This window comes from Podarcis muralis, chromosome 13 (genome assembly GCF_964188315.1).
Source record: "Podarcis muralis chromosome 13, rPodMur119.hap1.1, whole genome shotgun sequence".
NCBI classification, from domain to species: Eukaryota; Metazoa; Chordata; class Lepidosauria; order Squamata; family Lacertidae; genus Podarcis; species Podarcis muralis.
The window spans coordinates 7,267,292-7,282,620 of record NC_135667.1 but is presented as its reverse complement, the minus strand read 5'-3'; the positions used below and the strand labels follow the sequence as shown (position 1 = coordinate 7,282,620).

The window sequence follows — 15,329 nt, the reverse complement described above, 5'->3', positions numbered from 1 at the left end:
ACACAAGGAGCCGGGAGCCCGGGAGCCGCGCCCCCTTCCTCGCCCTGGCCAATCAACGGACGTCCTCAGAGGGGAAAAAAATAATAATAAAAGGTCCAGCCAATCGCAGGAGGTCTTTCCCGGGCAGGACTGAGAGGAGGAGCCAATTAGACTCCAGGCCGGGGGCGGGGAAATCGCTTTCTAGCTCAATGAGGCTTCGGGGGATAGAAATCGGTTTCCCATCATGCTCTTGGGTGGAGAAGCGCTTGAAGTCTTTTATGTTCCACTGATGTTCAGATCAGCATGCCTTGCTCTCCGCTCGTCTGAGGACTGCAGTTCCCGTCATGCATCGCGGCAAAGGTTTTTTAGTTGTTCGTCGCGCTCGCCCGCCGTAGCGTGCTCTATAGGGAAGGTGCCGTGAAACTCACAGAACGTCCAAGGGCCAGTGGCGCAATGGATAACGCGTCTGACTACGGATCAGAAGATTCTAGGTTCGACTCCTGGCTGGCTCGGAAAGGGCGTAATTTTGCCCCCACCACCCAAAAAAGACACCAGTTTAGAATTTGAAAATTTTAACTGGGTAATATTATTGCCATTTAGGCATTGGCGTTATTTTACATCTAGCCTCCGCCTCATACTGCAGGGGGAATCCGCATAAAAATAAGCCTGCCCAAACGTGGCAGAAAGCTTTGCCCACAAATTATAAATAAATATTTTCATATGAACCCCTTAGATTTGAGCAATACAGCAGGGAAAGTCCTAATTTTTCACACTGGGCTTAAACAATTGAATATTTCCTTCCAACATCATACTTGCATTTTAAATTCCCAAGCGATGAATATTTGCTTACAAACTTAAGAAACCCTTTAGCTACTACTGGGAACAAGATAGAAAGCTGGTTTTCTTTAATGCAGTTAAATATGGGCTGCTGGCAGAACGCCCTTATTTGTTTTTCCTAAATAATGCAGTAGCTGAGCACATCATTGCTGAAAAGGCATCCCTTCTTCTCGCCTTCAAGAGGTATTTTTTTATGCATCAAAGTTAGCCTCTTTTAAAAGCAGTAACGCTTTAAAAAACATCAAGCAACAAATAGCAACCATTACAAAGTTAATTAATTGAAGTTGTCTATGATATACGGAAAAATACTGCAGGTGTCTTATTTTTAAATCCCTTTTTACCAACAGCAGTCTATTTTTAATTTCTGCGTTTTTTTAATTTCTGCGTTTTTAATTTCTGTGTTGCACTGTATGGCTGTTTAGTAACACAAAATATATCAGGAAAACTGACTATTCACAGGTCTGGAAGCAGATAGATAATATTCATGTATTCATAATTCAGTTGAATATTATATTTATACGTGCCTTTGAAACCAACTGGCTCACAAAGCAGCTGAAAATTACAGTCCAAACAGCAGCAGAACAATTTATTTTCGGTACAGTATCTGGAGATTTTTAAGGCTCTCTTTCAGACCCTGGAAGCCAATACCATGTTCTGGGTTCTTTCTCCAGCAGGAGGCGCTGCAGATGGAGCTTGGGAGCTGGTCAAGATGCCAAGCCACAAAAGCCATCCTTCCACTTATCTGCACATTTCACCAAGTAAGAAAACACGGGGACAAACGATTGCAGGGTTTATTTCTTGCTTTTGGATAAAGAGCAAGCCAGGAAAAGCCACAAGGGCAACCACAGCAACTGCCGGTGTGATTCATTTGCTCTAATTAACAAAAGGTTTGCCGACTTCACCAACACGATGCGCAAATCTGGTCGTTATGGAGGACGCAAGTGCAAGTTTTTCTTCTGGGAAATGCTAATGTTTTAGGGAACTCGAAATGGATACCGCGAGAAACCCAGCAGTCTGTTCACAGGGCAGGGGAGAAAAGCCGGACCCAGGTGTCTATCCATTAGAGGGAAAGCTACAAAGACATACCGTATTTTTCGCCTTATAGGACGCACCGTCCCATAACGCGCACCTAGTTTTTTTGGGGGGAAATAAAGGGGGGGAAATTATTTTTTTTTCCCCAGGCGCGGGGCTGGGGCGGGGGAAGCTCGAGCTTCCCCTGACCCCAGCCCCCAAACAGGCAGCTCTCTGCAAGCCGTGGGAGCGCTCCCACTGCTTGCTGAGAGGTGCGCGAAGCCTGGACGTGCTGAGCTCAGTGCGCGCAGGCTTCAGCATGCAGGCAACTCTCCGCAATCAGCGGGAGCCCAGCGCTGGGCTCCCGCTGCTTGCGGAGAGGTGTGCAAAGCCTGGAGAGCGAGAGGGGTCAGCGAAAGCCTGCATTCGCCCCATAGGACGCACACACATTTCCCCTTCATTTTTGGAGGGGGAAAAGTGCGTCTTATAGGGCGAAAAATTCGGTAATCCCCGTGACGGGGTGAGCTCCCGTTGCTCGGTCCCTGCTCCTGCCCACCCAGCGGTTCGGAAGCACATCAAAGTACAAGTAGATAAATAGGTACCGCTCCGGTGGGAAGGTAAACAGCGTTTCCGTGCACTGCTCTGGTTCTCCAGAAGCGGCTTAGTCATGCTGGCCACGTGACCCGGAAGCTGTACGCCGGCTCCCTCGGCCAATAAAGCGAGATGAGCGCCGCAACCCCAGAGCTGGTCACGACTGGACCTAATGGTCAGGGGTCCCTTTACCTTTTAACAAAGACATGTGAAGCCAGCCAGCCTTTCCTCCGTACTTTATTGTACAAAACAGTCGTTACACACTAAACAGAGCAATATTCAACCAGTCCGTGCCCAAACAAGGCCTCAGTCTTTGCTGAATTCTCTCAGGGCCCAGCGCCTGTTCTCAATGATGGCTTGCAGCCGGGCATATTCCTTCACCAGTTCTTCGAATTCTGGGCCCAGTGTCTCATAGTTGGAGACGATCTTGCGAGAAGTGGCCAGGTCTTGCTCCTCTTGGCTTAGTGCCGCCTGCAGTTTGTCCCTAGAAAAAACGAAGAATGAAAGACTGGCGTGTTGGACGAGCTTTTGCAAAATCTATGCCAGAGACACACTTTTCCAGCCTCCTAGCAGCTACCCAAAACCCAGCTTCTTTCCACAATCCGTTCCTGTCTGTCCGGAAAAAAGTCAGAGTAGAGTCGTGTTACTGAGAAGGTACTTCCTATCTCCATAGGTAGCTGAAAGGAGCCTCTTCAGCGTTATCTCTTTGTGCTCTCCAAGCCTCAAGAACAAATATCATTCCTTATATTTCTGGTATGGCATATTGGTTAGAGCAGGGGTTGCCAACCCAGTGCCCGTGGACACCAGGGTACCTGCAAAGACTACCTTCTCAGCCTAGCCTGCCTCACAGGGTTGCTGTGAAGATAAAATGGGGAGGTACACCACCTTAAACTCCTTGGAGAAAAGGAGGGATAGAAACATAATTAGTTAATTACTGTATTATTTTATTGTTGTTAGCCGCCCTGAGCCCGGCTTCGGATAGGGAGGGCGGGATATAAATAAAAAATTATTATTATTATAATTATACTCAGGCTGTGAGTGCTATTGCTTTTGACAAAGCCAAAAATGGCACCACACACACACAGAAATGAGACGTATTGGCAGGCCTGGGGAACCCCACGGTGTACAAAAAAACCCCCAACTAGAATGAAGACTAAGAATGCTCAGAGTGCCGGCTGACCTTGAGAGGTAGCGTATGGAGGAAGAAAGAGAATGAACAGAAAGCCAGCCAGGAGGAAGAATGGACTGGATCAGATGGAATCCTGAACAGCAACATTTTTGTTGCTGGTCCCACTTCTCCAATTCTCTATGTAGGGCTGGACAGAGACCACAAACAAGCAAGTTTCCTGCACTGCCGGGGGTTGGACTAGATGGCCCCCGAGGTCCCTTCCGACTCTACAATTCCATGATTCAATAAGATCTTGGCATTATCCTCTAGTGCAGTTGCGAAGTCAGCAAAAGCTCTGCAGCACAACTCGTCGTGACTTAGGGTACCTCAGAGATTTTTTAAAATAAATAAATAAAAGGGAGATGCCTGCCAACAAAACACCATTTGCTGGTAATCACCTTCCAGCTGCTATCTGTATTCACACCTGCCACAGCAGTGAGACCCACGGGAGTCTCTGTGTTTAGCTTTACGGACATAAATAAAGACTGGCCGCCTCAACACACACACACACACACACACACGCTTACCTCATCATCCGATGCACATCCACTTTCTCAGGCGTGTAGGTTTCCAAAAGGATGCTCAGCTCCTCAAGCCTGTGGCAGACAGAATTATTTGGAGGAGCAGGATTGACAGACACTAGAGTCCGCTTCCTATAATGCCTCCCACGTACAGCTTCTTCTCTGCCCCTCGCTCACAGATGACCGCAACACTCCTAACCGCTGAGCTGTATCCGACTTCCTACTCACAAAGTAAAGGTAAAGGTACCCCTGCCCGTACGGGCCAGTCTTGACAGACTCTAGGGTTGTGCGCCCATCTCACTTAAGAGGCCGGGAGCCAGCGCTGTCCGGAGACACTTCCGGGTCACGTGGCCAGCGTGACAAAGCTGCATCTGGCGAGCCAGAGCCGCACACGGAAACGCCGTTTACCTTCCCGCCAGTAAGCGGTCCCTATTTATCTACTTGCACCCGGGGGTGCTTTCGAACTGCTAGGTTGGCAGGCGCTGGGACCAAGCAACGGGAGCGCACCCCGCCGCGGGGATTCGAACCGCCAACCTTTTGATCGGCAAGCCCTAGGCGCTGAGGCTTTTACCCACAGCGCCACCCGCGTCCCTCCTACTCACAAAAGGCCTGCTCAAATTAACAAATCCGAGTCAGTCACGTCCCTTTGTTTCAAAGGGTCTGCTGCGAGTACGACCGACGTTATGTGCAAACCAAAGTTGCAAAGCGTCTCCTGGATTCTAATTCTCTCTTGGGAACTACAGAAAACCTCCCATTGTGTCCTTTAGGGACCTAATGACTTGCTACCCTATGACAGACAGCCCAGGTTGGATACAAGGCAGATCACTAAACCATATTCATCAGACACATCTGATCTGGGTGAGCACAGGAAGTTGCCTTACACCGAGTCGGACCATTGGTCAATCAGGCTACATAATGTCTGCACTGACCGGCAGTGGCTTTCAAGGATTTTCAGGCAGCGTTCTCCCCGCACCCTACCCGGAGATGCCACCAGGGATTGAAGTCAGCATAGCTTATTTGTGCTGAGGAATAAACCTTATCAACAGAAGGGTGTCAGGTTTTGGGGACACGGCTTCCTCCCTCCGCCCTTTGGCCGTAGATAAGCAGGACAATGTGAAAAGATTCGCTTACCATTTAAAGAGTCTTTAATGATCACAGCAAAAGAACAAAGCAGCCATTCTCGGAGCGAAGGTGCTCCCAGTTAAGGTTTCCACCCACTTCCCCCCTAGTCACTTCTGCGCCTTGCAACCTGATCTCGCAACCACTGTGCTTTTTGTGTAGCCACCTTATCTGCTCTACGTGACCTTGGACTGATAGGCTGGACACTTTCCAGGGAGAGAGAGCCTGTTAGCTCAGACTCTCTCTTTGCTGTTCACCCCCCAGTACGTCCCAACTTTTGTCTTCTGAACTATGCCCCTCAGCAAACCACTGGTCCAAATCTATACTGCTCCATTGCTCCTGGGCAGCTTCAGGATCCTGGTCAGGAGCAGGGGGAGACACAGGTAAGGCCTCACCGTATCTTGAAGAACATGGCATTGCACTTGGTCTCCAGGTACTGGGTGCTGAAATAGTCGAGTTCAGACTGAGCATTAAGGCGGAGCTCGCGGGCCAAGCGTTTCAGGATGGCCAAGCAGCGTAATAAGACCTGCGGCGCATGGGAGAGTGAAATTAGTGCTTAATTGATTAATCAGTTGCTTGATACATTAAGATTTTCTCAGCAACTTACGAAGCTTTAAAAACATAGGGCTGTGTTGGACTAAACCCTGATCAGAGCATTGAAATTAATGGACCTAACTTAAGTCATGATGTATACAGGCAGAAGCGAGGTCGGAACGAAAAAGTCCAGCTTGCTTTCATCAGCCAAAAATGAAGTGCCTCTGTTTGAGATACAAGGTGTAAATATGCATATTTAGGAAATGATAAAGCACAATGTTATCTGGCAGAGGCATTGATTCATTTTAAAGATTTGCTGTAGGGCTAGCAACACATTTATTTCCAGGTTATTTAATATTTACCTGGTTACTAATTATTCAAGAGAAACAGGGTATTTTGCACTTTAAAAAAATCAAAGCAGTCGGTTGTCTCTAACATTTTTGGAATGCTCAGAAAAAAGACTGGACTGAGAGCCAGTGTGGTGTAGTGGTTAAGAGCGGTAGTCACGTAATCTGGGTAACCGGGTTCGCGTCTCCGCTCCTCCACATGCAGCTGCTGGGTGACCTTGGGCCAGTCACATTTCTTTGAAGTCTCTCAGCCCCACTCACCTCACAGAGTGTTTGTTGTGGGGGAGGAAGGGAAAGGAGATTGTTAGCCGCTTTGAGACTCCTGAAGGGGAGTGAAAGGCGGGATATCAAATCCAAACTCTTCTTCTTCTTCTTCTTCTTCTTATTGAAACATTCTGATATTTTTTTAAACAAGGTTCTCCACTTAAACAACAAGACTTTGTTTTCCTCTCCTCTCCCCATGTCCCCCAAAACCTGCCCCAAGGGGTCCCTTGTCCTTCAGGAGCAAATTTTGAGAGTGGGTGAGCACAAGTGAGAGTTGGGAGAAATTTCATTGCAAAATATTGTTTTTAACTATGTTATCAATTTTATTCTCCCCGTTACACACACACACACACACACACACACACACACACACACAGTGTTTTAAACTGTGCATGCTGAATGAATATATACCCCTTTTTTCCTTATTTGCACATTTTTCTTGGCAAAATGCACACAGAGACTTCTGGCACGCCCAAAGCCCACACTGGCAGACTTCCCTCCTCCAGCTGTTACCTGGGGATAGGCAGCTTTCTGCTGCTCCAGCAACCCCACCAGTTCCTGGTGCCGAGCCTGGCTTTCTCGCAGGCGCCGCTTCTCTGCAGCCAAGCACTGTGCCAAGGTCCCCAGCATCGCTGCCCGTGCAACTTCTCCAGCGCCATCTGAGAAGAAGAGGGGTCAGGTCAACAGGCAGCCCCGACCCACACGGCACCCTTAAATCCCCCAGAATTGTCATGGGCTTTTTCCACAAACACCTGCAGGGGACTCCCCCCCCCCCCATTTGTATTTCAAGTATTTGTACCCTGCTCTTCAGCCAAAAAAAAGCTCTCGGAGCAGTTCACACTCAATCCATTAAAACTAAACAGTCCCCGCTGCCCACAGGCCTACAAACTCGAAAACACGACACGCGAGGGAGAGGAGACAGGGAGGGAAGAGGGGGAAAGCAAGCTCAGGCAGCGCTTCCTCCGATAATGACCAGCTGGCGCAGAAACAGCTCAAGGGCAGAAGGCGCCCACTGGAGCCGGTGTCTCAGCAAAGCTGCTGGAACGAGAGAACCTCTCCTGCTAAGGCAGCCTGGGGGGAAGAACAGCATCTCACCACTCTCAGGGAGGTAGTAACCGAGTAGGGCAAGGCACTTGGACTTAAGGCGTTTCTCCAATTCCGCGGGGAGGTGTTTTCGCATTTGCTCCAGCTCCTGTGGCAAAGCGCAGAAAAGAGAGGACTATAAATGTGAACGAGCTGAACTGTCGCCGGGGGTTTTTTTTAGAGTGCTTTCGGGTAGCGTTGGGCACATTGGACCTGTACATCAAACACTCGCAAGCCACGTCGACTGAAGTAACAGGGAGAGAGGAGATAAAAGCCCCTAAAGGAGCATCCCCTCATGCAGTGACCATACTACTACTACTGATAGCAATAATTTATTATTTATACCCCTCCCATCTGGCTGGGTTTCCCCAGCCGCTCTGGCCAGCTCCCAATAGAATATTAAAAAAGCGATAAAATGTCAAATGTTAAAAACTTCCCTAAACAACGCTGCCTTCAGATGTCTTCTAAAGGTCAGATAGTTGTTTATTTGCTTGACATCTGATGGGAGGGCGTTCCACAGGGTGGGCGCCACTACCAAGAAGGTCCTCTGCGTGGTTCCCTGCAACCTCACTTGTCGCAGTGAGGGAACCGCCAGAAGGCCCTCAGAGCTGGACCTCAGTGTCCGGGCAAAAGGATGGGGGTGAAGACGCTCCTTCAAGTATATTGGGCTGAGGCCGTTTAGGGATTTAAAGGTCAGCACCAACACTTTGAATTGTGCTCGGAAACGTACTGGGAGCCAATGTAAATCATTCAGAACCCGGCGGCCACTCCCAGTCCCCAGTCTAGCTGCCGCATTCTGGGTTAGTTGTAGTTTCCAGGTCACCTTCAAAGGCAGCCCCACGTAGAGCGTATTGCAGTAGTCCAAGCGAGAGATAACTAGAGCATGCACCACTCCAGACTAGTAGGCCTTTCTTTCTTTCTTGAACTATAGCTTCGCTCACACCTAGTTTGGTGATAAAAACACGGATTGTGGGGATGGGAGGAAATACCACTTGCAGTGGCGTAGCGTGGGTTGTCAGCACCCGGGGCAAGGCAAGTAATTTGCGCCCCCTAACCCGTGGATTTGCGCCCCCTAACCTGTGGATTTGCGCCCCCTAACCTGTGGATTTGCGCCCCCTAACCTGTGGATTTGCCCTAACCCCAGATGTTGCGCCCGGTGCGGCCGGCCCCCCCTGCACCCCCCACGCTACGCCACTGACCACTTGGAAGCATTTTTAATTTCACAAAGGCACTAAGAACTCCCTTAGAGAGCTAAGATTCCCAGGGTTTATTGAGAGGAAAAATGGCAAGTTAAGCCATGGGTTTTTTTCTGGTAAAGACACACCTTTTGGGGAGGTGAGGGTTTCACGTTGGCCCTGCCTGTGTCCTGGGGCAGGATCTCTCACATAGCCCCTGCCCTACAGATGAATCTTCACCAGGCACCCCCAAACTCGGCCCTCCAGATGTTTTGGGACTACAATTCCCATCATCCCTGACCAGTGGTCATGTTAGCTAGGGATGATGGGAGTCCCAAAACATTTGGAGGGCCGAGTTTGGGGATGCCTGATCTCCACCATGCACATTAACTCTATCCTGAACAGGAGGGATAGGCCAGTTGGGGAATAACGCGCCCTGTTCCTGCAGTAAATTATAAGTTTCGTAACACAATCTAAAAAGGAAGGATTGGGCCTCTACGCTTGGGCCTCTCAACAGCTCTCCTTGTGGGGAATTCTCCTGCTTATGCCCATCTTACTTGGTTAGGGGGAAGAAGCTCCGGTAGATCAGAGGCCTCCAAACCCAAGAGAGACGGTTGTGTGTCTTGCAGAGAAGGGCCGAGATCAAGCATCCGTTTCAGCTCAGCTACCGAAAGCTGCTGCTCCAGGACCTCAAGGAACTGAGGGACAGGAATGAAAGAGGTTGGGGGGGGCAAGCAAATCCCCCCCCCAACAAAGCCTCTCATCAGCCTCGCCAGACCTTCCACACACACACAAGGCTTTTCTCTGAAGCTTGCATAACACCATCACATTTCACTGGTTCAAGGCTTGATGTTCCTGTTTATCACCCCATGTTTCTTTCCCCGACAAGAAGCAGCCAGGAGTTGACCTGCTCCTCTAAACGGCCAGAATCTACCCAGACAAAGCTTCATCACTTCATTATAAGAACTGTAGGTTTAAGCTCGTGGGCTTGAGCTTGCTTCTCCTTTCCTCTCTCTCCCATCCCATTTTCCTCATATGTCACGGGTTTCTTAGATAGTAGACAGGCAAGATCATCTTAGTACTCATTTCTGTAAGCTACCAGAGTCTTTCTTGCTAAAGGGCACGGTGTAAATGCCTTAAACAAACAAACCGAGATCTCGCTGTCTGTTTCTGAGCCTTGTTAGAGCGCTCCACGAAGCCACTTCAAAAGCCGACTATAAGCACAACACCATTTTTCTTCAGTAATGCTTATTGCCAGACGCTTTAGCCAGCCTTTCTCAAAGCTCTCTGCCTACTTCCAGATTCCTACCGGCAGCCCTCACTCACCCGCCAATCCCCCCCCCCCCCCGTTTCCCTTCAAGCATTACTTTTTGGTCCCGTGGAGACAGGCCGGTTCCCAGTTCCCTTAGCGCCTCCTGCAGAAGCCGATGGACCGCTTCCCATTTCAACCAGTTTCCTCGGCACCGCTGCAATTCCTTTCTTGCCTACGAAAGAGGGAATGTGTGGCCATGGGGGTGGGGGAAGAGAGACAGCAGTGAGGATACCTCCTTAATAATAAAATAAACACACTCTTCCAGTCATCCACTGCTGAACAAATCCTGCATTAGGCAATGGCGGAGGGAGAGAGGACCAATGCAGCTCAGAGCAAAGCCAAATCATGCAACCTGAATTCTATATAGGGCAGGGAAAACAGGTCTCATGGGGCTGGGCCACTGAGCCTTGCCATAATGGCTAGTAACCATCAGTAGCTGTTTCTTCCCTGAATTTGCCTAAACCTCATTCATAGCTATCCAAGTTGATAGCCATCATTGCCTCCCCGTGGGAGCGAGTTCTATAGTTTTAACTATTCGCTGCATGAAGAAATACTTCTTTATTTATCTGCCCTGAGGCGACCAAAACTGCGCACAGGATTCCAAATGCCGCTGCACCATAGATTTGTATGAGGGCATTCTTTGTGTAACAGCACAGCTGGGAGTCGGCATGTCAAATCCCTGCCACTTTCAGGACTCAAACGTCTGTCGCCATCAACCCTAGAATCTAACCACGGCAGAGCCAGAAGGGACTCCCTCCCTTCTAAAAACGAGAGGTCGGATTTGCAGTCTGACGGCTTTTCTTGTCCGACACCGTGGTCACGAAGCACAGACTAGCCTGGATGAGACAACCTGCTCTTACCTCCTCCATTTGTTGTGCCAAGTGTACACTGAGACCACTGGAGTCCATATGGCTGGTCAGGCCCAAAAGGAGGTTAGCCAAGCCAGGGTAGGCAGCCAGGTCCTCATCGGTGAGTGAGCAAGGGGGCAGGCAGCTCCCACAACCTGTGGGGACGGGAAACGGCAAAAGAGAGTAAAGCTCTGTGGCAGGAGGAGAGAACCTTTGTCCCTCCAGATGTTGTTGAACTACAACTCCCATCTGTCCTGGAAAGCATAGCCAATGGCCAGGGATAGTAGGCATTGTAGTTCAGCAGCATCTGGAGGGTCAAAGGTTCCCCACATTTGCTTAATGCCGCAGTCTCCCCTCAAATAACCCCAATGAAGTTACCTGGCTGCCGCACCAACTGAACACCGACGGTCCCTAAGGCAGATGCCATTGGCCCTTTACCAGGGAAAATCAGCTAGAAAAGAAAGAGGTGAGATGAGAGCTGTTAGCAGGCAGAAAGATAGACAGGTCCCTCGGGGGAAATATATGCTTGCTGCCATACAGAAACAGCCCCTACTGTCTTGTGTGGCAACAAGCAAACCTGGAAACACAGATGGTCTCTGGCATATCAGTGCTGGCTGAAGAAAGAATCTATACACCTCTGCCAGCCAGATAAGCATATGTAAAAGGTGTCAGCGGAAGGGAGGGTTATGAGTTTGTCTCAGGCCAACTTTAGGAGATGCCTGTTGGAAGTGTGCCCCAACATATGTATAGGCACTGCTATGGAGGCATCTACTCAAAGCTTCCTGCACAGGAATACATAAACTCCTCCCCTCCATCACCCCCAATTTCAGGAAAGTCATGCTAATCCCTAAAGGAGATGCACACATATGCCAAACTCCAACCTGACACTCTAAATTGAGGAAGACAATTTTTGTTCTCTCCTTACGGAATTGGATAATTGTCGAGTTAGACGGGACCACAAGGCTCATCTACTCCAACCCCTGCTTAAAAATCTCCAAGGAAGGAGAGTTCACAACCTCCCGAGGGAGACAGTCCCACGGTCAAAACAGCTCTTACTATCAGAAAGTTCTTCCTGATGTCGAGTCCTAATCTCCTTTCTTGTAACTTGAACCAAGTTGGTTTGGGTCCTACCCTCCGGAGCAAGAGAAAACAAGCTCGCTCCAGCCTCCAGGTGTAAGCCCCTATCTTATATTTGTGCAGCTGGTTCTTCCTGCCTAAGTGCTGAACCTGTCATTTGTCCCTATTGAAATTCATTTTGTGAGTTTGGGCTTGGCTCTGCTCTCCAATCTGTTAGGGTCACCTTGAATCCCAATTCTCTCTTCAGCAGCATTGGCTACCCCCTCCCAGTTTGGTGTCATCTGAAAATGAGCATACTAGGTCATGCTAACCTATAAGAAGCATCCTTGAACGTCCTCATCACAGAGATTGTGCGATCCTGAGGTAGATCTACTTTAGGGCACCCCGGTTCATTGGTCCTCCTCTTGCCAATCCCACGGTAAGCATGAGGAGGGTGTCCTTTCCATTTGCTCTCCCTCAAGGCGTAGGGCAAGCTGAGGGAGACATCACTATATGCTGCTGCAGACAATCACACTGACCCAAAACCAGACTCCTCATCCCATTGCCCCAGGATGCAACGGGGCACGCACCAAGCTAAACATCCCATCCTTTGCACAGACCCACCACCGCCATCCCATGACACTCCCAGCCCTGTGCTTGAGGCAACTGGTCTTCAACTGGCAGGCCAAGGCGGCCACAACAGCAGCACTGGCACCATACCAAGATATGGCAGAAGAAAGAAATGGGTCCCCCCAATGCGTATAAATAGGGTTTTAGGCGCTTCTTTCCAGGAGGGTCATTGCTTTCTGTGGGAAAAGCTCCAGGGCCTTAAAAATCTGCGAGGCAGGCAGAAATTCAACTGGTGCAGTTTGACTTTAAAACGAAGAGGGGAAGCTTCACCGGTTGAATGTCTGCCTGCCTGCCTGGTGTAAAACAGTCAAAAATCATGTGCCCCTTGCCATATATGGTTTTTTTTTTACCCACAAACACCCCGCCTACTCACCCCAAAAGCCCATTTTCTTTGCGAAAAGTAAAAATTAGCATGAGTTCAACATCGAGGCACACCAAGATGCCCCTCCCCCCCAATTTCTTTTTTAGGGAAAAAGTGGGGGTTCCGCCAGTGACGTCACGAGAAGCTTTCACCTTTCCCCACCTTTTCTTTCTGCCCCGAGGGCTCGATCCGCACGCGGCCAAAACACGGCTTCCAACCGTCTCCCCCGCGCGCCCGGCAAAGCCAAAGTTCGAAGAGGAGGCGGAGCCACCTACTTGGGGCGCGCCTTAGAAACCGGAAGCCAATGAGGAGCGGCGAGAAGAAAAGGAAGGCGGGAGGTTGGTGACAGAAAGGGCGGGACCTCGTCCGCTTATTTACATCCCGATTGGTCTGTGTCTGCAAACCGCCTTCGTCGGGCGCTTTTAATATTCATTCTGAATCTTAAGGAGGCCTTCGCCCGCTGGGGCAGATGGGAGTTGTAGTCGTAAACATCTGGAGGGGCTGAGGCTGGCGATGAGTTTGGGCCTCCAACTGTTTTTGGACTACAACTCCCATCATCCCTAGCTAGCAAGACCAGTGGTCAGGGATGATGGGAATTGTAGTTCAAAAACAGCTGGAGGCCCAAGGTTGGGAAACACTATATAACGTTCTGTAGATCATGGTTGTAGATATTTTAGTTAAAATTTTATCGTGTTATCTTTTTTGTAAACCGCTTTGAGTTCTTTTCTACAATCTAGCAGTGTATAAATTTTATGCAATAAATAAAAATTCCCAGCCAATGTTTTTAATCTGGCTTTTAAATTGTATTTTAATCAACATGTTTTTATTATTGGTTGTTAGCCGCCCTGAGCCCGGTCTTAGCTGGGGAGGGCGGGGTATAAATAAAATTATTATTATTATTAATTATTATTATTATTATTATTATTATTATTATGTTTTGCACAACTCCCAATGTTCTTTCTCTGCGTCCCAAGCATCACAGACGCACCTTAGGACTTATTGGGGAGTGACACACCGACAACAGAACAAAGGGCTCCCTCTTTAATAGTTTACTTGCAAGCGGGAATTCTGTCAGGGCATCTGGTCATGTCACAGCACTGCAGAAGTGAAGAAAGCTACACTCAAAAGATTTCTCTCTCCTAGTATTATCATTATTATTAATTTTATTAGTCATTTTTTAGGTCACACCAACTCAAAGCCACTTACAATATTTTAAGCAAAAGCCGAATACCAACCTTTTCTAAATAAATAAATAATATTAAAACATCCCCACTTGTGTAAAAAGGCCACAGATAGTTAAAAGTTAAAGGACTGATTAAAAAGGAATGTTTTTGCCTAAAGATATGCAACAATGGCACCAGGCAAGCCTCCTTGGGGAGAGCATTCCTACAACTATTAAAGGTGCAGGAGTCTCTTTTTGTACCCGGCCATCATGGCAGGATATAGTGTTAGCCTTGAGACCAGATGCCTTAGTTCTTCCTCTGGCACAGACCGATTACCCGAGAGACTTTAGGAGAATCACTAGCTCAGCCTCAGCTTACCCTGTTTGTAAAATAGGTGTAGTCTATTAATGTACCACCCAAACGTTTTATAGCAAGCTTTTGTTTATTTTTCCATGGGGGGTGTGTGTCTTATGGGCTCATGTGAACCACTATGAGATTCAGCTTGGTAAGGAATTGGTTACAAAACTGTACAGCACTGTGTACACTAGAAACTGCTTTTAAAAAGTCTGTATACATGTAGTAGCAGGTAGTGGGAGGGGTCCACCTTTCCCATTACCTTAAATTTGCCTTGTGAAACCAGCCTAAAACTCAGTTGTTCCAGTATTGTTGCCACCCATACGACTAGGTGATGGCTATGCCTAGCATCTGCTATTTGAACTGTCTCTGTCCATGGTAGCTTCTTTTGATTGATAGGTTTTGCAATCTATAGATTTCAGTTTGTGTTTATCTGTGGAGCTGAGATTCTATCTGGACCAGGAAAACATAGCCAGGGGACAGCCGTTAGCCCAGATCAATTAATGTGGAGTTTTACAAGTGTGTTAGGTGCTTTATGCATACCTAAGATTTTGAAGAATTGATGCTTTTGAATTATGGTGCTGGAGAAGACTCTTGAGAGTCCCATGGACGGCAAGAAGATCAAATGCATCCATTCTTAAGGAAATCAGCCCTGAGTGCTCACTGGAAGGATAGATCGTGAAGCTGAGGCTCCAGTACTTTGGCCACCTCATGAGAAGAGAAGACTCCCTGGAGAAGACACTGATGCTGGGAAAGATGGAGGGCACAAGGAGAAGGGGGCGACAGAGGACGAGATGGTTGGATAGTGTTTTTGAGGTTACCAGCATGAGTTTGACCAAACTGCAGGAGGTAGTGAAGGACAGAGGTGCCTGGCGTGCTCTGGTCCATGGGGTCACGAAGAGTCGGACACGACTAAACGACTAAACAACAACAACAAAGATTTTGAACATAAGAAGTTGCCTCTTGGTCCACCTAC

At 48.5% G+C, this 15,329-nt stretch overlaps 1 protein-coding gene and 1 non-coding gene across 5 annotated transcripts; one reads left to right on the top strand and one right to left on the bottom strand.

The window, feature by feature from the left end:
* The first annotated feature begins 418 nt into the window (after window positions 1-418).
* On the top strand, window positions 419-491 carry TRNAR-ACG (transfer RNA arginine (anticodon ACG)). The gene has a single exon. It is a non-coding gene; the product is annotated as a tRNA-Arg (tRNA).
* A 2,148-nt stretch (window positions 492-2,639) lies between these two features.
* HAUS4 (HAUS augmin like complex subunit 4) lies at window positions 2,640-13,115 on the bottom strand. 4 transcript variants are annotated; one of them, XM_028703223.2, is made up of 10 exons: window positions 12,999-13,115; window positions 11,168-11,240; window positions 10,802-10,944; window positions 9,997-10,113; window positions 9,187-9,327; window positions 7,467-7,563; window positions 6,885-7,030; window positions 5,622-5,752; window positions 4,114-4,182; window positions 2,640-2,902 (listed from the first exon to the last, which is right to left on the bottom strand). In XM_028703223.2, exons 2-10 carry the CDS (start codon window positions 11,214-11,216, stop codon window positions 2,725-2,727), a joined length of 1,071 nt encoding a protein of 356 aa, XP_028559056.2. In that variant the 5' UTR covers window positions 11,217-11,240; window positions 12,999-13,115; the 3' UTR covers window positions 2,640-2,724. The 4 variants fall into 4 exon arrangements, with proteins under 4 accessions (XP_028559056.2, XP_028559058.2, XP_028559057.2 ...); XM_028703225.2 differs by having other exon boundaries at window positions 12,989-13,090; XM_028703224.2 differs by lacking the exon at window positions 12,999-13,115 and adding an exon at window positions 12,849-12,944.
* Window positions 13,116-15,329: the final 2,214 nt, after the last annotated feature.